We start from the raw sequence: 24,078 nt of genomic DNA on the forward strand, positions 1-24,078 counted from the left end.
CCATACGGCAGAGTAAACTCAAACTGAGTACTATGCTTAAACCATTAACAGTATTGTTGCCTTCTTGATGATTAGTTTGTGTTTGAAGTAATTTACTATATTTTACACTAGAAAAGGAGAAATTATGCATTAGGGAAGGACCATTCCTTCTTATTTGTCCCTTTTTGGAAATGGAGAAGTTTATCTGGCCCTCAGCATAGCTTTCAAATATTGCTGTTCTCAAAACTGGTTAAAGTTGCAAATCATCACACCGATATTGGGTGGGTAAACTCCATTTTATAATGTAGATGTACAATTCTCACTAACATTCAAGGCTGTCCTATATGCTGACACAGGGAGAATTCAGTCCTCCTCATCATTTTTTGCCTCTTCGTGAGGATATTCATTTGTTTAATGAAGAAAAGAAGTGAATAAACACACGTAAACAAATCAGTAATCAAACGTCTTTCTTGCTTGGCCCTAAAGTAAGGTCCATATGTTTTAAGCAATGCCCCTCTGAAATGTAACATCTTCTAAGTGTTTTTGAAGGCTACTTATCTCTCCGTCAGAATCCCATGAGTGAATGCTGTTTGCATTATGCAAAACATTAGCTGGGCACCTGACATGGGGGTGGTCTCAATCTGGAGTCTCACTTCCCAGACTAGCATAGGATACAAATGTCATGGAGGCAATGTGTTGAGTTCCCAGGGAAGCTGAAAGAAAGAGAGAATGCATGTCCTCAGTGACGTCTGTGTGCAGAGAAGCTGGAGCTCTGGTTAAGAAAGGTGGCATCTGAGACAAAGCCTAGAAAATGAAAGGTTGTAAAGAGATGAATGACACAGGCTGAGAGGATTTGGCAGGGTTCCAGCAAGGAATCAGGATATCTCAAAGGAGAGGGAAAGGGTGAAGAACAAGAGGGGAAAAAAATCAAGAGTCTGGTTTATACCAACAAAAATAGGAAAATCAGCTAAAAGGCTGACAATCTGTTATCTGCTTATCACTCTGCTTAGATATTTCAGTGTATCGGGCAGTAGAGAGTGTCAAATTCTGCTCATGCTGTTACACCCACACACAGCTCAGCAGGTTAAGGCTGGAGCATTCTAACTTAATTGTGACTGAGCCAGTCCAAGCACGTAATTTTGTAAGGTACTTTCTCATTATGGTTTTCTTTTCTTATTTTTATTAACAAGATTAAAAAGGGTGCATGAAAGAGAAGACTGAAACACAAGCCTTGTAAGATTTTATCAGGTCCAAATCAAACTGTTGTGTTCCCATCAACAGACTCTTCAATGGCACTTGAATGCCAACCTCATGCCAGGGTTTTACACTCTTACAAGGTGCTGACTTCTTCTGATGGAATTTGTCTCAGTGTTTCATAGCACAAGAACAGCATCCACTGCACTTACTCATTCTGCCAAATAACAGTTGTTCTGGGGAGCCATTAGCTGAACACAGCATGGCTTTTCACACAACAGACATCACTGGTGGGATGCTAGTCTGCATTTCACTTACAACAATACAGCTCTGGTACAGCAGCAAAGTTATGCACCATGTCAAATAGCAGCCTCCCTCTTGTGTCCACACTTTGGGTGAGCAGCCACCAAGATCAGAAAGGCAACACTGCTCAGGAACAAAAAATACAGGCGTTAATTCATCAGCTCCACAGTGTACCTGCAAAAGGGGAGTGGGAAGATAGAGTGAGAGGGAGGAGGTATGAACTCTTTAAATCTATCCTGGAATTTAAATGCCCCCATTCCTATTTACATTTTTTTAATTATTTTTATCAAGGAAAAAGAATTATGTGTGTCCCATATATATTCAGCCTTCTTCTCAAAGTTTTGAGATAGAAGAAAAAGGGAGTAAAACTAATCATATCTGAGGTTTTCTTGCATAGAGAAAAAAAATGAGTCTCTCTTTCTTTTGCATTGTAATTTCAGTTGCACCTGGTAAGCAACAAACAATTAAAATCTGTTCTTTGTTTCAGGTGGCACTTTGTATCCATTCTATTTTCAGCAACGAACAACAAAGAAAAAGATGTGTCCAGGACAGGAAAAACATGCAAGTTGCATAGTCCCATTTCAGGAGGACACCACAGATAGTTTAATTGACAAATTTCACCATATTAAAGGGAAAATGTCTTCTGTGAGGTCAGGTATAAGCACAGACTATCTATCTATGCCTTTGAGGTACACTGATGACCATGGGAGCAGTTCAGTTTGCAGAAGGATGGCAGTTCAAGTAGAAGATCTCCACCTGAATCTTTCTTCATAGCAGGATGCTTGGCATTGGCCTGGATGATGTGTGCTGTCTTCATCACAAGGATGTTACAGTACTGTCAGAGCAAAGCTGGAAAATCCTTATTTTCCTAAATGCCTTTTAAACCTCCTTATAAATTCAGTCAGGAGCTACACACCAGTCTGCTGGTCAGCCTGCTTTCCAACCAGCAGATCCTTCTTATATGCACTCCCCCTTTCAGAAAATTAAACTTTACATCAGAAAATATTCTGTTTCGTTCTAAAGTAGTTCTACACAGCTTACAAGCTTCTAATCTGAAGAACAATTTTTTTCTTATACTATCTTATATGAGAGAAGTATTCTCAAGGGCTTATTTGAGACAAATCTCCCTGAACTGCCTTAATAGTTAATGGATAGAAAAATGTTTCCCTTGAGAGCAATTTAGGACTTACCTGCTCCCAAAGAACCTGTCTCTGTGGTCTCTTGGGAGGACCTAGAGGACTGGCTAGCATTAGCTATTCAGAGTAGCTAACATGTGAGAGGGTTTGTAGTTGTTTGACTGAGGTTATGGGAACAACAGAAATACAAATTTCCTAGAAGATAGGAATTACATAACAAAATAATGAGGCAGTATCATCTTGCAAGGAAGCAAGTGGAACAAAGGAGGAGGAGCAGAGATGTGCCTACCTAAGTTAGATTTCTGTTTTCAAAAAGGTGACCATTATTTAATTTATCAAACAATTCAAATACAAACAAGCACAGTTTGCAGTCAAAAAAAAAATTATGTTAATTGATACCAGTTGTTGTATGAAAGGAATAACCCCAAGTAGAAGGACTTGATACATGAATGGGAAAACAACAGCAGTGCCTGAGATGTTTTGGAAGCAGCATGCTGAAAATATCTTTCTTGAAGGCATGGATTGAAAAGTAGGAAGTGTAAAGTCTGGGAAAACTGAAGCATCGAGACATGGTAGATCCAGAACACTTTCCAACATGATCCCTGTTGTCCTTCACAGAAGAATGAATTCTCACTAATGCCTGAATTTTCTGAAGAAAGAGAAATTCACATGAAAGCATTTGGGCAGTGACTGGGCAACTGGCCTGAACGAGCACAAATAGGTCTGCGTAGGGCATTGTTGTGCTTGCCCGTGATTCATCAATAATGAATGAAGTCTTTCCAACAAAGCTCATTTTTCAGTGTTGACCTCTGCCCCTTTCCCTCTGTGCTTTTTCAGAAAAACATGAGGGAGTGGTGCAATATCCCTTCCTACACGGAGGGAACCATCTTTCAGCACTGCTGCTGCCCTCTGCCTTCCACCAGATGAAGGCTGTGCCTTGAGCGTGCACTCAGGTCATAGCCTCTTACAGGCACACATTGTATGGTATATTAACTACTATGGGACATTTTAGCCTTCACACTCTTCTTGTTAGCTGGGGAGTGAACTCAGAGTGTCCAAGATGACAGATTTAGAGAAATACTTTTTTTTTTTTTTTTTTTTTTACTGAGTAAATTATGCTATACCTCATATACATAGATTACAATGTATTGATATATTACTGATTTTCAGCAAGCTAAGTCTGATGAGACTATGGTGAAAACTGCACCCTCCAGCGTAAATGTAAAGGACAAAAATCCTCAGCTCTCTGGGGGAAGTAGCAAGAGTACCAAGAGAGAGGAAGGTGCCGATTTCTCTGCATGCAGTTTTCCAAACGCCACTGCACGACCACCAACTGTTGCATGGCTAGTATCCACTTCAATTTCTAGTCAACGAATTCACAGTTCATGAGCAGACTGATAGGTTACTGTTTGTTAATATACCTAATCCATGCATATTCCCAGTTTCCATGCTTCAGGGAGCTGGGTACCACAGTGTACAGGAAAACAGAATTACTTTGCATGAATGCTCTAATCTCTGGTTCCTAAGCAAATCAGGGCCACAGCAGTTCTACCATGTTGCAGACATCAGTTACTGGAGTACAGGTTTTTTTTTTCAGCTGAAATGAATTAAAAAATTGGTCTTTAAAGGTTTGATCTTTGCCTGGACAGAAGATTTTTAAAAATCAAGTAGTAACTTACATCTGCAGTTATAATAACAAATATTTAAGTTGATTTCCTGTTTAATAATGTCTTCTTTTATTTAAATTTAAATAATTCCCTTTAATAATGGCTGAGGTGTATTTAGAGGCAAATGTCAGTCAGAGGAAGAAGCATTTAAAGATATTCAAAACCAAACAGGCTGAAAAAGTTTTCACTAAGAAGTGCAAGGAACCATAAATGAGAGAGGCTGTAGCTGGATGCCATTATGGGATCTGAAAAGAAGATTATTCTTTAGAAAGCAGGACTATGATATGATTATTTTTCTGTGGATTGGATACAGTGTTTGGCACTGTACCCTCTCCCAAGATGTAGTTAACTTTCTTGAATTTTATAATGATGTATGACACAGTGTCCTCTGGGATTAATCACAAATATTTTTAAAAGATGAGGCTTCGTTATATCTTTGTTCTTTGTATCTTGGCTTTTGTTAGCGCATTTTAATTAGGATCTGGTATCTGCAATAAACAGTAAACATAAAGAGCTTTGCAAAAATGTATTAGACTGTTTGTTTTCACACTCTAATGCATATTTGCACAATTTTACCATGAAAAAAAGAAAACATGCTAAGCTCTTGGGCTCTATCCCAAATGTCCTGGAATAGAATCCGGAAATTACTAAAAATGAAACCAAACCACATCATATTTCAGCAATTAACCTAAGAAAAGAGGGCACACTCTCTATGTGAAAGATAGTTTTGTGGGAGGCTTTTGTGAAAGAAAGAAGCTTCTAGAACAGATATGCAAGCAACTATTTAGAATTTGATTTAATTTTCTTTGACCAGGTAAAAGCTTGATAAACGCATTGAGATTATAATTCTTTTTTTCTTTCACAACAGTGGAGAAAATATTTATCACATAATCCTCGTTGTTGAAGCAAAATGTGTCTAAAGGAAATTGCAAATAAAAATGCAGCCTGAATTCAGTGCAGCACCATTTGTTTCACCAGACAGATGCCAAAAAATACAAAAGAGCAACTTTGGGAATGTGCAGGGTAAGTGAATCTATAGTGGATGAAAAAGCAGATGCTGACAACAAACAGCTTTGTATACAGGAGACGGGAGAAACTGACTTCATTATAATCATATGTATACTTATTTGAAGAAAGTTCTAGGGATTAATATCACTTTTGTAAAACACTATAATATCATATTAAAAACAAAACAAAACAAAACAAAAAACAACCAGTGCTCAGAACTGAAACTGCCATTTGCCAAAGACAGATGTACTTTCATTTCAAAGTATTCCTATCAAACTCCATCAGAAAACTTGAAAGGTTTAAAATGTGGCTCTTGTGAACAATTGGTATTGATATGACACCTTGATAGTATTTGAATGTGACACAAAAGTCATAAAAGTATATAAGCGATTGTAAGGTGCAAAGTGATTTTTCCCACCAAAGATAGACTTTAATGTGTTTCCAAATAAAACACAAGATTAAGTAATTTATTTTGTCATATGATTTATTTATGGGCTGAAACACTGTAAACAACAGATAAAAGATACAGACTCAGATGTCAAAATAAAAGATGAAAATCATTACATTTTATTAGCAGAAGATATATAAAAATGCCAAAACGAACAGTAAAGAGAGGGAAAGTGTTATGCTCAGAGGTCCTGCATCAGAGTTGCATTTGTTTTTCCCACCTCCCCTAAAGGGGAATAATAGCTCTGAATTTAATTAAAAATCTATTTTTTAAGATTAAAGTCATGAAAAAGTTAAAAGACTGGATCACAAAGAAGAGTAACTGTGAGGATCTCAGGGAATATGAACTGATGAACTCCCTTATATTTTATTTCTTCTCAACTATTTGTGGGAGGGTCACTAGTGCTGCAAAGGAATTGTTAGTCCTGGATAAAAGCAAGGATTTTATAAACCAATAAATTTTTCATTAGTTTTTACATAAATTTTAGTAGCAATAGTTTAATTCCAGTCAAATTATTTCAATCATATGAGTTGCTGCTGAACACAACATTATACATTATATTAACTGGGGCATTTAGAAATCCGGTTCCTATCCATAGTGCTATGCTTGAGGCATTGTTTGCCACAAGTTTTTTTCTTAACATGTAAATAAAAATAAAATAGATGAAGAAAATGAAACTAAAACAGAATTTCAGAACCTTCTAACCACTGAGAGAACTACTAAACCAAACTAGCTATTTAAATACTTATAGAGGTTTTGTTAAATTTATACCTCTAAAGTGTTCTTGCTCCTCTTTGAAAAAATGTTGGAAGTGTTACGGTGTAACTCCTCAAGCTTCAACTTTCTTCACCTGCCCCTTTCCTCTGACCACCTACAGGCAGTCCAAGAAAAGAACGGAGGAAACAATCTTGTTGCATTTAATTCTGACAGCTTCTGAACTAGAACTTGGCACAACAATGGAGACGGCAAAGCATACACTGCTTCTTGGCCAGCCAGAAAGAGGTAAGGATAAGGTCATGAGAAAATAATCAATATTAATATTAAAAGAAAGATATCACTTTGGGGCCGTATTCCAATATTTACAAGTTAATGTTGGTTGACTCCAAGCAGAATTATATGCTGTTTATTGTAATTTTGATAATACTTATACATTAATCTTCCTCCATTTCCCATTTGGCCTCAATCAAAATCATGGAATAGCACCCAAAGGCCTACACATAGAGATTTCCAGTGCCAAAGGAACCAAGCATATCTTTTTATGCTGTATGATTTATAATTTTCTTGATCCTGACTTCAATGGAAATACTGTGTGTGGAAGGATGACAAGATTGGGCCCTCAGGCAAGAGCTCTGTAGAATAATGTGTAGGAATGCTATTGTTGGCATTTTTAAGAAACAACATCTCCTAATTGCACCAAACCCAGACCATCTCCTTCATGTAAGTGATCAGTTAAGCTACTCAGAGGAGTAAAGAAAAAAGCTAACTTTATTTCAGTTTACTTGATAAAAAGCTGCATCTTTGGGGGAGTCTTTCTCTGTTATCTACATACAATTGTAATGATGCCATCCAGTTGGCATGAGGAACTGTTTCCCAGCTCATTGATCCCATGATACAGATAAATGGATTGCTTTGATGCTCCATTTCTAGTGGATATTTTGTCTTATTTAAAAATGAGCAGAAACTTTGCTACCTGAATTTCAGAGAGGTTTGGTATCATCAAATGCATGGTTCCATATTACCAAATGTAGAAAACAGTTAATTTTGCTACCCTGTGCTTAATACAATTAACACTATCTATTGTTCAATTTCATGAGTAATAAAATCAATATTCATAACATTCTGACTTACATACCAGTTAAGAGAATCTCAACTTTGTCCTTTGGACACTGCAGCTCAAGAAGACTTAACCATCTCGCAGAAACATTTTTTAGTAAATTACTTGAAGACTTTATTAAAGTTCACAGTAACTCAGTGCAATTTTATGCAATTATGCAACATACTTTAGAACCTAAAGGAACATTCAGTTATCATTCATGGTGCATGGAGTACTTTTTATTGATAACTTCATAAAATATAGAATCTTCTACTAACAAGCTAATGGAGTGAAGAGGGGAAGGAGACAGAATTATAAGAATAGCAACAAGAACATGAAGCTATAATAAATTCTTAATTGTTATTGATTGATGTACCCTGAGAAAGTGTTTGCCAAACATTTTAATTTGTTGTTTTTCTAGCACTGAAGAAGCCAGCATGGTTTTGCCTTTTCCTTGCATTTCTGCCCATGTATTGAATGCATGCTATTATACTTGTAAAGGTGTCAGCAGCAATGTGTACAGCTCTGGAAAGACAGTTGTGTACCAGAAAATTGCCATGTAGTCAACCTATTGCTTTTGCTTTGTATAAAAGGCACGTTGTTTGCTAATTACAGATCACAGTACATAGAACAGAGGGAAGTCAGGCCGGCAATGAGCACACTAAGTCATATCATCCCCTGTCGTGCAAAAAGGAAGAGAGTGAAAACATGCAACAAAAATCTCTTCTCAAATGGAGCCATGCAGAAAGCACCAGATATCCCCATCACACTTAGATGAGTTTGTTCTATAAACAGCAATCAATTGGTGCTGCAGTAAGTGAGGAAGCTTCATTAGTAAAAGGGCAGAATTCATCTCTGTGCAATGAACGCATCTGAACTTGCACCTTCCAGACACCAAACATACAATCGACAACACTTGACCACATTTTGTGTCAAGAAAAACTCTGTTCACCAGAGACTTGTATAAACACGTACAACTCAGGAAGCTCAAAGGGGCAAACATTGGCTCAGAGCTGTAGAGTACCCTGTGAACTCAGTGTGACCACTCGGTCATAATATAGCAAATGAGTATAGAATAATAATTTTCTTTATGCTAAGCAAAGGAGGTGGCAGGCAGAAATTACTCAACCATACTCAAGAAGTACATAGCTGAAAAAAAAGTCACATTAGTGGTTATGCGAGTAATGAGATGCAGGTAAGCACTGTGGGTGGTTGGCATAAGTGTTGACTTTAACAGCCTTCAATAAGCATGGAAGTCTTCCACTACTAAATTATCTTTCCCCTCCCTCACCACTTTCCAATATCAAGTGAGTCCAACAGATGTTATGATTTTTAGGTATCATTCTACATCTCATCCAATTTAATCTTGAGTTTTAGACAAATTGCAGGGGGAAACATTTGGAGTATAAAAAAGTAAAATGCAGACTTACTGTACAAGGCACAAAACCACGAAAAGATTTTTTAATATGACCATCACAGACAGTAGCTAAGAAAAAGAAAGCATGTACATAAGAGACATATTACTGATTATGAGAACAATAAATCACAGACACAGTGCGCCAGCACTTAGCACTGAAGGCAGAATATGGAATATCATCTAGCCAGAAAGAGACAAGCTCAAATAAATGTACTTTTAAGTATAGAATGATTTACCCTATACATACCAAGTTCACTAAATAATAGTTACTCTACACTGATATCACAAATGGATTTTCAGGTATAGTAACACCAGCTGATGTTTTAATGCCTCTTCTGTCATTACTCGTTCATTCTGTTTTTTATGCACTTTACCACTTTACATTGATTCCATACAAATGAGAAAACAAAAGGTTTTGGTTTAAAAGTCTTATTTTTAAAGGAGCCTGATCCTGCTTCCACTCAAATCAATAAGGCCCTTTCAATTCTTTTCACGTGACTGTGTCCAAAATGAACAAACATGGAAGAACCTGTACATATTGCTACACAGCTGACCCAAGTACAATATTCTTAATGTTATATTTTTGTACTCCATTTTATTTTGATTCTTTCCAACATAAAACAATCCAGTTCTACAATTAGAGCTCTCAGGAAACATGCAATGATACAGTTGAATATTACAACTGAACCGCAAATTCTGATAGCAGTTTACTTCTACTTATACTAATGTATGAACTTTTTTTTTTCCTATTAACTCATGACTTTATAGGTGAACTTTCTACATTTCTATATTCAATATAGGCTAGATGAAAACTTAGATAGGAACCTTAAATACTGTACAAAGCACAAAAAAAATTCTTGAACTCTTCAGAGTACCATTTCAGCCCACCTAAGAAAGGTTTCTCTTCTGTTGATGGAGGCTAATGTAAAGTAGAGAGTGACTCTGACAGGTAACACCAATTTTTTTGATGGGCAACACAATTGAAGATGAAGGTCATACATTGGTATGAATACATAAGCTGAGACATCCACTTATACAGATTTATGCCAAGCTGGGATTTATCACAGAAATTTAAACAAACAAACAAACAACAACAAAAAACAAAAAAACGAAAAAAAACAGGTAGATCTTTATGGAAAATATCCATCTCCCAGTGTTATGTGACTCTTGTCATTCAGGCAAAGAACATTTCTGAGAAGCAGTAAACACCACAGCAAGAAAGAAAGAGAAAGAGAAGGATCTTGAAATATACTGGGAAAACTTCTTTTTCCATAGCACTGAGACACATCAGTTCAATCAAATCCATGACAATAAAATTAATGTGTGTTTTTCTCAAATTAACATTTAAGTTAAGTCATTTTGTCAGACTGATAGCCTTTTAACTGATGTTTATTTTTCTACCAGATTACACAGGACAGGCTGATTAAAATAAACATTTTGCTAGTTTACCTTTAAATGTGAAACTTAAATCAGGATGACCAAGCCTTACATTACAAGGAGGTCTTTGAAATAAAATAAGTCTTACTCCTAAGTGTGGTTATATTTTTATCATACATAGCTTGTTTGTCTGTGTTCACCTCACACTGTTTTTATATTTGCAATAACCCAAATACTTATTACAAACCTAATTGTGCCATCAAAATAAAGAGAGAACAAAGTGACTATATTAATGACTTAATTAATAATTTCACAAAGTAGATCTTACTCAGCTACTTCTGATTACCAGTGTCAACTGCTGCAAAAAGCATACGATAATGGGTTGGATTCTTATTGCATCTCTGTAAAATACAGCAAAGATTTACTTCAAAAGCGGAGAGCAAATTCAAGAATGAATATCCTTCATTTGGAGATACACCAAAGAACTGACTATTTGAGAAGCATGCTGTCACCATGAGACAAAAGTGTAGGACTTTGGTATACAATCAGGAATAGTTTACTTCTGGAGGAACTCTGCTGCCTGCAATTCAATACATATATATATATAAAAGATGTCAAAATCTTTCCATCAGTTTCTCCTATGATAAATTTATTAGCAAATCAGTAAGATAAATTAAGTTCAGCAGAAAGTTTAAACTATGAGTTTAATTTTTTTCATATAAAAAGAAAAAGAAAAAGAAAATAAATGATTACAAGATAAAATTGCAGACATGAAGATGAGTTAGTAGCTTTATTTCCTGAATTTCTGAGTAGCCCTGTTAACCCTATTTTTTGGAAAATCAGTCCTATATGAGAAAAGGCTTTTTTTTTTTTTTTTTTTTTTTTTTTTTTACAGAGACAAAAACCTATTTGGGTGGAAATTGTGAACTAAAGTGCACAGATTCCTTTTATCTGATTATATACCTGTGAAATAATAAAGATAATTCAAAGAGAGGAGAATAAAAATGGTTTGCTTTGGAGATTCAATACGCTATTACTTAAGGATAAAGAATGTCTAACAGACATTAAAACGAAAATCAAGGAGTATATAAATTTTAATTTGTTCTTTGCTTCATATCATATTGTACTGAAGACTTTCAAAGTGGCTTTTAGAAGCTAGATTTTAGGTATATGTCATGAAATTAGGAAATGCCAAAGGCAAAAAAAAATTGGAGCTATTAGCAAAGCTAACAATAAAAAATTAGAACATCAAAAATCCCATAGTAAAGAGCTTATGTAGAATTGCTACAGATTAAGGCACTATTGAATAATATTGCTGTTAAAGAAGCCAATTATTTTTATAGAGCAAATAATTTTTTCTATGATAATTCATATAAAACTGGTAAATGGTTAACCGCTTTAATAAAAGGGGAAGAGAAATCTCAACATAACAGCAATTTATACAAAACAAGGGGTGATAATGAACAAGAAGAATTAGTAAGTGATATCTCCAAGGCATATTATATGACTACATAAATCTGAAACTTCTGAAAATGAAATCCAAATTTTGAGACTGAAAATTAAAATCTTGAGGGTGTTTGTTTGTTGTTTATTTTTTTTAATATTGGTATAAAGAGATTGCCCAAAAAGTTTTGTGAACCATCAGACCTCAAACACTAGTCAAAGGTAGCTTTTCACTGGAGTTTTTTAATACTATATTTAAAGAACTTGGCCTCAGATGCTACAGACCTTTAAATTTTCTTTGAAACTGAGATGCACATACTATATTACATCATTAAAATTATTTATATTTGGAAAAAGAAGAAAACATCTATGTGACTTCTTACACTTTTAGCCTTTTTTTTTTTCTCATTTGTGCTAATGTCAAGATATTTGATCAGCAAAATATGAAAAGTGGTAGAAAATATTTGTAGGGTTCAGATGGATTCCATTGAAAAGAATTCTATCATAGAACAAGAACAATGTATTCAACACTGCTAATACTTGATTCCAAAATATTTTCTTCTCGCATAACAGATATAGATGCATTTTTGCTGGAAGGTAGAATGGTGTGATTGGTAATGCTGTATAGACTTGTTTCAAATAGTGTCACAAAAGCTAGCTTTTCAGATCAAAACCTGTCACTGAGACTGAGTCTTCAAACTCAAATATGTTTTAGATGGGATAAACTCATAAGGCTTTTCCAAGGAATTCTTCCTTTCACTGGGTGTCAGTTTGAATTTTAGGATGTGAAGAGGCGAATATGGGAAAGGTACTTTGATTCCACTGTTACAGCTGTTGAATTATTTGCATAATTGATTCAGTAGAATACAATAATGCATGAAACTTTTGAATACTTGTCTGCACTGAAAACCAGTCCACAAAATATCTCATGACCTCATATAAAGAAGGTCAGTTTCTCCTTATTCTGTAAAGTAAGTGTATGTGCTTACTACATTTCTTTAGCATCTCCAGTTATTTCAGTGATTGAAGATTCAGTTTTACTCTTGTCTTCGTCTATGATGTCAGGCAAATTCCAAGAAGTCAAACACAGACAAACTTACCCTGATTATATTGTTCGTGCTTAAACTTTGTTTTGCTAGAGAGAAAAGACTTAGTGAAGAAGTTAAGTTGTTCTTCCATTTATCTGGAAGCATTTGCTACTTAGGAACAGAGTGACAATACAATACACAACATGCATGTTGTGGTGTCCTCTTTTTAACTCACCTACTTTTTCCTGATATTACTGGAAAGAATTTTGTTTCATCCTGAAAAACTATTTATGCTAAGATGAGCATGAGATTTGGTCTCATTTCCAGCAGCTCACTGCAATTGACCATTGTTCATCTGCTCAGAATGAAATTGATAATCAAGGAGAATTGGCCATGATTTAAAACCTAGGAGTTCTTTGTTTCTCATTTTTATATTCCTTTGAAGTAACAAGAAAAAAATACTTGGGCCTGGAGATGTCAGATGCAATGTGTTCACAATTAAGATAGGACCATTCCAGGTGGGACATAATATAAAAGATATATATTTACACTTGCCTACCTAAAAAGAATTTATTTTTGTGATGCCTTTGAACTATCCAACTTTGGCTGCTAATGTTCCAGGTCGATACTCACATTTTTTTTGCACAAGATGGTTGTCCTTTCCAAGTTTTCTAGGTAGACTTTGTACAGATATGGAAAGGAATTACAAAATTTCATAGAAGACATTATCAATTCTTTGCAGAGATATTAGTCCCCTCACAAGAAAATTTGCTCTTTGATGGCAGTATGGGTTTTGTTTTACAACTCTTGGGGTAGGGATGGTTGCATCTCCTTGGTGTGCTGGCACAACAGTAGATACCCTCAAGCTTTATGATTATTTAGCACCATGGGGACTATTAACTGCTGGTAAGACTGCAGTTTGAGTTATTGGATTTCAATAACAGTTGCAGACTTGGCCTTTAATCTAATTTCCAGTGTGCTGTTTTATTTCTGCTTCATCCAGCATGGTGTCAGCAATGCAGGATCAGGCCATTCAGATTTGCTTACTGACTGGTAATAAAACTCAATATACAAATTATGGCTTGAAGTCACTATTTAACAAAGGACACAGCAAGACTTTGACTACTGAGAGACATTTTAATAGTTTGACTTTTTGCGATCCTGAGAATGTTTTCATTTAAAATAGGTTCCATGAATCAGCACATTTCAGAAAGAAATAGCCCAGTAAAAATAGGCTTGTGCTCTTAGTACTTTTCTAACAAATTAACAGATTAGAAAGTTATTTCTGTAAAGAAAAGGATATACGTGTGTGCTGAAGGGATCTGTTTCATTTGTTTGAGCTTTTTCTTTTTGCAGTACATATTTTTGTTCTGTAAAGTTTGGAGCATTTTGTGATGATGGGAAAGTGACCGACTGTTACATAAATCAAAATTCACTACCTGAAAACTGTGAAAGGGATGTGTTCTTTTTTTACTAGGACTATACATACAAAAAGTTATTCATGACGGATTTCTTCTGCCTTTCTCAGTGAATGCAGTATACACAGCACTGCTACCTTGGGATTTTGGTCAAATGGAAAGAAAAGGGTTAAAATAGGAGGAATACAAATTGTTCGAAGGAGAAGCTATGTCCTTGTATGCTTTAGGTGACTTTAGATTTTAGAAAATACACTGCTAATGGAAAAACATTTTCATTTTTCCAGTCACTGCTGAGAGTACATAGAAAATTGGAGGACTGGTTTGGGTTTGTCCAACTGAACACATTTCAAAATCCCAGTTTAATGAGCACTTGAGAAAAAATATGCCGTTGTTAAAGTTTCAGCACTTTTCTTTACGTATTTACTGCTTTGAAACTGCTACAATTCAGAGCCAAGTCAAAATAAATCTAACCAGCTTGTGTTCTCCAGTTTATTCCTTGTTTGTGTCCTGACTTGCCATGTGTACACAAATGCCCTAAGATTTACATGTAGTTTCACTCCTGCACTGACTTACCAACACATCACTAAAACCCCTAGCTAATAACATAACAGACAAAAAGCTGCTCAAAAGAAGTATGGAGACAAATAGTGGCAGTTGTCTTTAGCTGAATCCACTCTCAAAACATGAACTGTTTCCACTGTCTTTTGCTGGCCTACTCAAAAGCTATAAATGTTTATTTGAAAAAGAATATAGCCAGTTAACTCAGTTCACTCAAAGGGAAAAGAAGAATTACAGAGAGGACAGAAATAAGGCAGTCTTCCCTTGACAGCACTGCATAAAGTGTTCTAGGGGAAACAGTTTCTTCATCCCTTCCCAATCTCTCACCGGTTATTACTCTAAAATGCACCCCAGACAATCACTATCATAATGAGGTTAACGGATATGATAAATTCAGCAGAACTGTTCTTTGTTTTTGATTGACTTTGTGGCTGTGAACTCCTAACTTCATCCTTCCCACACTTTACTCTATGACAGATTTTTTTTTTTTTCTGGGGCTAATCTAAGTATCCGTTGACACATTTAAAGATTTTTGTGAAATCCCTGAATAAAAATTGTGGCAATAAAAAGTAATATAATTGTGAAAACACCTTACTGAAGGAGTTCCTTCTTTTTCTAGGACACCCCTCTGGTGAAGAGGCATGCTGCTACATCAGATCACCAGAGAAGCAAAGATTGTGCTTGAGCACAGAGGATCCCATGTACATTTTGCAGAGCCAGAGGGCAATTACTTTACTGTTGCCTGGCCCACACAAACACCATATCAAGAGAAAGGAAAATTTAAAATACATTTTTAATGCTGCAAGATTAAACAAGAGTGCCATAAAACATTGTCATCATTCAGTGTGTGATATTTTACAAATTTCAAATTTACACTGCCCCTTTTAAGAGCCATAAAAATCTTTAACAGTTGTGCTGCTATAGGGCTTACACTTATCTGTTGTAAAAAACAAGTGGGAGTCAGTGTAATGAAAGAGGTGCATTTGCCCTCAAATTCCTTTAGGAACTGAATTAGATTCCTCAGAATAGGGCATGGATCAGAATTACCGCTTTCTGCTAATCAAGTGAACAGACATTTTCAGAAAGAGGATGTGTGGGTTTTTTTATGTGTGCATAGGCATAATCTTTTGTTGAATAAAATTTAGGAAAAAAAAAAAAAAAAAGTGAAAATGGACACTCTTTCTTTTCTGTTCCCTTGCCCCTAAGTTCCACATCTGCTTAATGTGCACAGCAGCCTTATTCTTATCTCTGTAAGCAAAAGGAATCTTTTGCATCAAAACCTGGCAGCTAGGAATGTTCTTAGGTATGTTCTAGGCTAGCAAAAGTACAGTGTAAGAGAATTCCTGGTGCTGTACCTTAGGGCTTTAGAATGACGACTTTAAGATTTGGGATTATTTTTAGGGAAAAAAAAAAAGAGAGAGAGAGAGAGAGAGAAGAAATTATTATAGGAGCTGGACAGCAGAACAAGATGAGGAAAGAAGCTGAGTTAAAGTTACTGCAGCTTTCATTTCACTGGTCTTCTCCAAGCACTCTGCCCTGGCACTCCCCGCTCTTCCCACCTTTCTAACTTTTCCCTTTCCCTGTGTCTTCCCTTGATGGAGTGTCAGCAGGAGAGAAGAGGTGCCAAAGCAGAGTAGGATGGCTCAGAGAGGACTGTGCCTCTCTGCTGGGAGCAGGGGAACCAGAACTGCATCATCTCATTCCTTTGCAAAACTGCTTGCCAATATTTTGAAATAAACAGGCAAGACAGAGGATTCTTAAAATTCCACTGGTTACCAAGCACTAAATGTACGTGGCTTTTAGGGATAAAGGTTCTTTTAATCAGTTTTATTTATTAAAATACAGCTATGTATGTATATCCAAGCAGGACTTTAAAGCAGTCAGAATGTAGGAGCTATCAGCAATGTAACTAAAAGACAACATTAGTCACATTGCAAGTTCCAAGTTTGAAATATGAAAAATGAATTACACAGCTTAAATACAAAAAGACTAACCTTTTTCAACAATATTTTTATTTAGAGAATTGTCACTTTCAGCAGAGGAACAGATTTTGCTTAAAGTAAGAAAAAAATAAAAACACAATTTTTTCCCCCAAACTTATCATTTCTAACTAAAGATAGGACCATCTGCCCACTTACACAAGCTGGGTGTCTGGCCATGAAAGTCTGATTTTTCATGCCAAATTGAATAGTTATCAATGGCTTAATATTTATTTACTTATTTGAGGGGAAAAAAATCAAGCTGCTAGAAATTAATTGGTTAATTTGCACAACTTGCAGTCCCAGTGCTCTTTCTCATAGTATCTTAACACACCTGATGAATGTGGTTGCTGTGTAGGCATCCAGTTCAAAGCCCAGTGAGGTCCCATCATGCCCAGTGGAATCACAGTCAACTGTTACCCTGGGAATCTGACTGCAGTTTTCAAAGGAACACAAATGTTTGTTTATCAAAATAACAATATGAACTGCTATTTGAGTGCTTCATTTATCCAGCATACTTAAGTGGCTAATCAGTAGTAGTAGCTTATTATTAAATACAAATGGTTTCTTATTTACATAAATAAGGCTAATGTTATTTCTCTTGCCAGTTTTGGCGTACTTGATAGCCATCACAGACTGTATTGGCATCCAAAGCGACTTCACTGGTCTTGCCAGCTTAAGCGGCAATAAATCTGATCTTCATTTTTAAATTGCAGTTTAATATTGCTATAGCCCACAAGATGGATTTGAAAATTTGCATTTGATTACAATTTTTTTGAAAGAGCAGCCTTCCTAAGTTTCACAGTTAGTGCCATTGCCATGTTCACCAATGGCAATGTGATCTCATTGCTGCTGTTCATCAATATGTTGATGATACATAGGCACTGGAACTGTAAAAATTAAAGATTTCATCCCTTGCTAATTCAGAATTGCTATTTATTTACTTTGGGGTCTATTTTAATTTTGACTCATTTGGGGACTTTATTCAATACACTAAGGGTTTGCTTAAACAGGGACACTCAGGAAAGTTAATCCAAAGTAATTAAAATAGTGAATTTAAAGTGGATTAGTTAAACCACATTAAACCCCAGTGTGGACTGGGGTTTAATGTGGTTTAACTAATCCACTTTAAATTCATACCTTTAGTTAATTTGGATTAATTTTCCTGAGTGTCTCTGTTTAGACAAGCCCTAAAGCCCCAATCCTGTAAACAATTTATGCACACGAGTATTTGTATGTGACGTACTTAATTAGCCTTGATTCAGGAAAACACTTAAGCCCCACTGAAATCAGCAGAACTTAAGTGTCAATGGGTGGTTTTGCCCAAATCGGGACCCAAGGCAGCACAGCTACAAACACTGCCCTGGACACTATTCACAGGAATTATTGTTCATTTTTAGATACTTCTAGCACTTTCCTTGATATCCATGCTACTTTTTTTTTTTTTTTTTTTTTTTTCTCTTGTTTCTTTTCACTTCTGCAGGAAATTTTCATATAGCTTTACTCCACTCTAACTACCTTCCCCATCTCTCTAGGCACAGATCTAAAAAACACATTGTACGTCAGATCATGCTGACAGGATTCTGCTGATGCACCATGTGTTTCAGCATCAGGAGCTCAGATTCTTTACATCCTTCAGAGGAAGTCTCACCTGAGGCAATTTTAGATGAGATAGATTGGAGTGCATGGCTCTTGTCGTTCTTCTCATTCTTTCCAAAATCTGTTCATCAGTTTGTCTTTCTTTTGCTTGCTCTTCGTTGCTTGATTCTTTTAAAATATTTCATAATGCATTAAGTAGCACATCTTTGTCAAACTTATCTGATGAATTTCATCATTTTGAACACAACTGTCAGGATGTCAAGCTACATATTTTACTAAGAAAGCATGAGCTGTTTGGTTTTCTACTGGATGCAGATGTATTTCGGTTAGATATTTGAGAAGTGTAAAAGAGAAGGTGACTGACAGAATCCTATCACTTTACATATTCACTATTCATCTTATCTAGACACCACTAAAACCAAGAATTTTACAATTACTTAAGTCCTGTTTCAGTCAAACAAAAATGTGTATGGCCAAGTTATATAGTATATTAGAATCAAAACTTCTTTTCTCTTCTCTTCTCTTCTCTTCTCTTCTCTTCTCTTCTCTTCTCTTCTCTTCTCTTCTCTTCTCTTCTCTTCTCTTCTCTTCTCTTCTCTTCTCTTCTCTTCTCTTCTCTTCTCTTCTCTTCTCTTCTCTTCTCCTCTCCTCTCCTCTCCTCTCCTCTCCTCTCCTCTCCTCTCCTCTCCTCTCCTCTCCTCTCCTCTCCTCTCCTCTCCTCTCCTCTCCTCTCCTCTCCTCTCCTCTCCTCTCCTCTCCTCTCCTCTCCTCTCCTCTCCTCTCCTCTCCTCTCCTCTCCTCTCCTCTCCTCTCCTCTCCTCTCCTCTCCTCTTCTCTCCTCTCCTCTCCTCCCTTCTTTTTTTTCATATGGATGTAGACAAGAAGGCTTGGAGAATGACAACAACACTCGTAATTAATTCAAGTTCATGATTGGGAAATATTTCAAAAGAATGCACAAAAAGAAAGCTTCAGAGCAAATTAGTGATTCTTTACAATGGAAATTATGAGATTAATGGAAGAAAAAAAACCTAAAATCAATATACCTGTTCTTAATGTGTGTATGTAGAATACATCTCACTCCAGAGTCTAGAAATGCTAGGAGTACTCCGAAAGTACTCTTAGTTTCTCTATGGGAATACACTTGCTTGATAGGGGAGCTTCTTTCGACTTATGGAAGAAGCTGCAGTCATTACAATTTGCTAAATTTCCTGAGATATTCACAGATTCCTAAGACAGTAAAGTTTTCCAGATTCTAGATGAAATATAAAATCCAAACACGTATTGAGTGTATGGATATTTATATAAATATACTTGCATATAACACAATCATATATATATTCTAAATAAAATAAATGAATATAATTTTTATATATTAGAAAATCAGATTAACTTCTCACATTGAATGCATGAGTTAACTAAGCCAAAAAGTGAGGACTTTTTCTTTGTAATTTATTGAACTGAGGAATCTACACTAAACTCTTTCAAAATAAATGAAATCCTGCTAATTATCATGCGTTTTAAAAACGTTGTAGCTGATAAACAAACTGGAAACTCCTCAAAGAGTGAGAAACTAGAATATACTTCTATGTATGCTACCAGATGAGATTTCTTATGTAAGGACTGAATACAGGAAGTTGCTATTTTCCACTTTTCTTCCTCTTAAATTGGCTTCTGCTGTCATATGTGCAAGCAATCTAAGCAATTTTTTGCTATGGATAATACTTACAATTAGGACGTTAAGAACCTGTATAAAATTTAGCAAAGCTACAGACCAAACAAAATGAACAAAGCAATTAATCATGCAACTTATAAAACAAGATTTTTCATACTTCCACTGTGCAATCAAGTAAGATTTCACCAAATCTTCCCCTTAAAAATACTTCAAGCCCTAAGAATATTCCAGTCAACTCCTAATATAATAATATAATGAGAAATATACAACCACAAATATTTCATCTTCATCTATACAAAGCTTACACATCTTGTTTTGTAAATCTGCATACTGGTCATATTTTCAGTGTTCGTATTTCATGTTCAGAAGGTAAAAGGCTTTTGTTCTTAACCCCTCTGTAATCTTGTAAATATAGAAAATAATAGTATTTGGAATTTATTTTTCCTTTTATTATTGAGTAAGTAAAAGGGATTCAACCCCTTACAATTAAAACTGTGGTCTAATTTTGGGGTGGAACCTCCATTCAGGCTTAAATTGCCATTTTAAGTGTTACTATGAGCCTAACAATTGATTGCAAATGAAACAAGAATAAACCACTTTTGGCAGATTCTGCTGTTGTTTTTCCTGCTGGCTTTTGTTCCAGCTTTTATTTTCCATGGGAAAATTTTCATATTGAGAATACCGAGAGGGCCAAATCTTTTAAGACATCCCCTAAGTGCACACACAATTAGATATCCTATGCTCATGTAATTACTCCAGTAGTTATTTAGACAACTCACAATTGCCTGATTTGAGTACACAGTTGGAGGATGTGCCAAAGGCAGGTGCACACTTTTTTTTTTTTTTTTAATTTAACAGTAGCACAAATCTACAGGTTTAATTCTTTACATTACCCCTTCACCTCCTGAGAGAATGCTACTTATGCACGTGTTCTTATATGAAATGCACTGCATTTCAAAGGCAGAAAATATGTATTTCCACATGTTTATAGCAGACTGGTCACTGTGATATATGCAGATTGACTGTAGATGGCTGTATGATTTCTAAATCAAATGCTGTGCCCTGTATTGAACAAAAATACAATTTCATTACCAAGCTGTTAAGTATTCAAAGCATATTTTACTAGACAAGAATTAGATGTTTGACTGCTTTTGTTTTTCTTAATCTGCTCCAACATAAAATAAATGTGAGGAGTGACAAACAGAAAATCATGATATCAAACACAAACTGAAACAACCTGATTGAAATTAATATACACAATGACATTAATGACATACCAGAAGGTCCTCATTTCTTCAGGTTTATTATTTTTCGTGATTTTTTTTTTTTGGGGGGGGGAGGGGAAGCAGGGTTTTTTTTGTTTTGGTTTGGTTTTTTTGCCTGTACTTTTAAATCTGCAAACTTTTAACTTTAAATTCCTCTTTCTACTTTAAACATTCTGTTGTAGCAAGAAATTTCAGTGCACTGATGTAAAACACTACCATCAGCAGGATGGAACCTACTTTGGTCTCTCTTTTTTCATAACATCTGGGAATCAAAAACATCTGTAGTCTGGCATGGAGATTTCCTTTCAAAGTATCTTTGGCAAAGCCACACGGATGTGTTGATTATATTGCCCTAAAACAGCCCACAAAGCATTAAAGTTTTTCCTCTGGAAATCAGGAGTATTGTAAGTAATGTCATCAGAGATGAGACACAACACTTCCATTCTTTACATAATTACTACTACGTTACTAAGTTTTATTTCAGTTTCATATTTTGAGGTTCATCTCAGATAGACTGATCCTTCCTATGCTGTCCATGCTATTAAACTGCAAATTTTAGGCTCATTTTTCCTAGATTGAGACAGAAGTAATAAAACTGCTTTAGCTAGTGTTGGATTATGGATTGTGTCTCTACTTTGTCCTTTTTGTCCTATACTAGCATCTCCAAAAGCTTAGGTATCCATTGCACTATCAGGTCTAGTCAGAAAATACAAAATTGTGGCAAACAGCAATTTAGGGCATATTGTATTTTTGGACAGTTGTATAAATGTGCAAGGTCCTGCATTTTGGTCACAACAAGCCCATGCATCAGTGCAGGATTGGGGCAGTGGCTGGAAAGCTGTACAGAGGAAAAGACTTCATGAGTGTTGGTTCGCACTTGGCTCATGAACCAGCAGTGTGCCCAGGTGGCCAAGAGGGCCAACAGCATCCCAGCTGGTATCTAAAATAGTGCAGTCAGCAGGAACAGGGAAGCAATCATTCCTCTGTGTTCTGGTGAGTCTGCAGCTTGAGTACTGCATTCACTTTTGGGCTCCTTATTATAAGAAAAGACACTGAGGCCCTGGAGCTCGTCCAGAGAAGGGCAACCATGCTGGTGAGGGTTCTGGAGCACAAATCTTATGGAGAGCAACTGAGGAAACTTGTTCAGTCTAGAGAAAAGGAGGCTCAGGGGAGCCTCCTGAAAGGAAGTTGTAGGGAAGTGGGTATTGACCTCTTCTCCCAGGTAACGGTGATAGGATGAGAGATAATGGCTTCAAGTTGTGCAGGATGTTCAGGGCAGATAGGTGGAAAAATTTCTACTCAGAAATAGCGGTGAGGCATTGGAACAGGCTGCCCAGAAGGTGGTGGAGTCACTGTACCTGGAGGCATTCAAGAACTGTGTAGATGTGTCACTCTGGGACGTGGTTAGTGGGCATGGCAGATATGGGTCAACAGTCGGACTGGATGATCTTAGTGGTCTTTTCCAACACTAATAATTCTATGATAAATATGTACATTACAGCTCTTCTGGCAAGTAAAACAAACCCTCCAGTGCTAAATGGTCCTCTAAAACAGCTCACATGCCTTTAGAACTTATAATGAATGCCCAAGCGGTGTTCAAGCAGCATCCTTGGCAGCAGCAGGCCTCTGTCACCAGACAGGAGGTGCCTGGTCATCCTGGGTGCCAGCAAACACAGCTCAGCACATCATTTATAATGTTCCAGTACTGTGCTGGCTTGTGACATTCATGTCCACCTTCTGTGACAAAGTTGCATGAGTGGTGTGAACCCAGCCAGCTGCTTCAAGGGAGAGCTGCACTGAATTCATTTCAAACTACCTCATTTCAAGCCACTCCGGGTATGATTTATGTACATAACAGACCCTGAGCATCCTTAGATGGCAAACGGCACCAGAAAAGAAGAAAAAAAAAAAAAGGAAAAAAAAAAAAAAAAAGGATAACCTCCTAATCTCAACAGACCCCAGTGCCCCATTCTGCTGCTGCTGCCTCAGAGGGCTCGCGAGGACCGGGTGGCAACGGAGCTGTACCATTGTCCGAGCCAAAGCCCAAGCCGACCCGACCCCGTCCTCCTCCGCACAGCCAGGCCGCCACCTTCCCGGGTACCCCTCAGCCCCAGTGCCGTGCAGGGTGCGGGGAGCAGGAAGCGGGACCCAGGAACAGACGGCGACGACTCAACCCGAGGACCGCCGCGGCCTCACCGCCGTCTTGCGCGCCTGCGCGCAGGGAGAGAAGGAGGGGTGGGTGGGAGGCGGTGCTATCGCGCGTCTCCGCGTGCGGGCAGGGAGCCCTTCCCCTTCCCTTCTCTTCCTTTCCCTTCCCCGGGCCTCCCCCAACGCCTCCCCCTGCCCCGCGTCCCTCGCAGGGCGCCGGGCCGGCGCGGGGGTCTGCGAGCAGCGCAGGGAGGGAGGGAGGCGGGGAGGGAGCGGGGAGAGAGAGAGAGAAAGAGAAAGAGAAAGAGAGAGGCTGAGCCAGATCTTCATGCCACTGCAGGCAGCAGCAGCAGCAGGTAAAACCAGCCCCGGAGCATCTGCTCCCTTTACCCGCTTGCCCCCCTCCCCGCCGGCCGCCCCGCAGTCAAAGTGCGCCGGGTCTCTCCCGGTGGCGCCGCCCCGTCCCGCCGCTCCCGGCCGTCGGCGCGCAGCGCTGGGGCTGGTGAGGCCTGCGCGCAGCGGGTGCCGCGGGCCGCTGCCCGGCCTCCTCCCGCTGCTTCCCGCGGGGCCGCCTCCTCCGGGCCCGGCGGAGGGCAGGTGCTCCCGGTAGGGACCGCTGAAGCCAG

General features: G+C 37.5%; 1 protein-coding gene across 4 annotated transcripts in view; it reads left to right on the top strand.

Annotated features, from left to right (window-relative positions):
• Positions 1 to 23,685: 23,685 nt before the first annotated feature.
• The window catches only part of TBC1D5 (TBC1 domain family member 5), a 299,398-nt gene continuing 299,005 nt past the window's right edge, over positions 23,686 to 24,078 (top strand). For 2 of the 4 annotated variants that reach the window (XM_090142592.1, XM_090142593.1), the window contains exon 1: positions 23,686 to 23,808. In XM_090142592.1, coding sequence (XP_089998718.1) covers positions 23,781 to 23,808 — 28 coding nt within the window. In that variant the 5' untranslated portion in view covers positions 23,686 to 23,780. The remainder of the gene's footprint in view (positions 23,809 to 24,078) is intronic. The other 2 variants (XM_090142594.1, XM_031590201.2) reach the window with 2 other exon arrangements.

The sequence above is a fragment of the Phasianus colchicus genome, chromosome 6 (genome assembly GCF_987193195.1).
Source record: "Phasianus colchicus chromosome 6, bPhaCol1.hap1.1, whole genome shotgun sequence".
NCBI lineage: Eukaryota > Metazoa > Chordata > Aves > Galliformes > Phasianidae > Phasianus > Phasianus colchicus.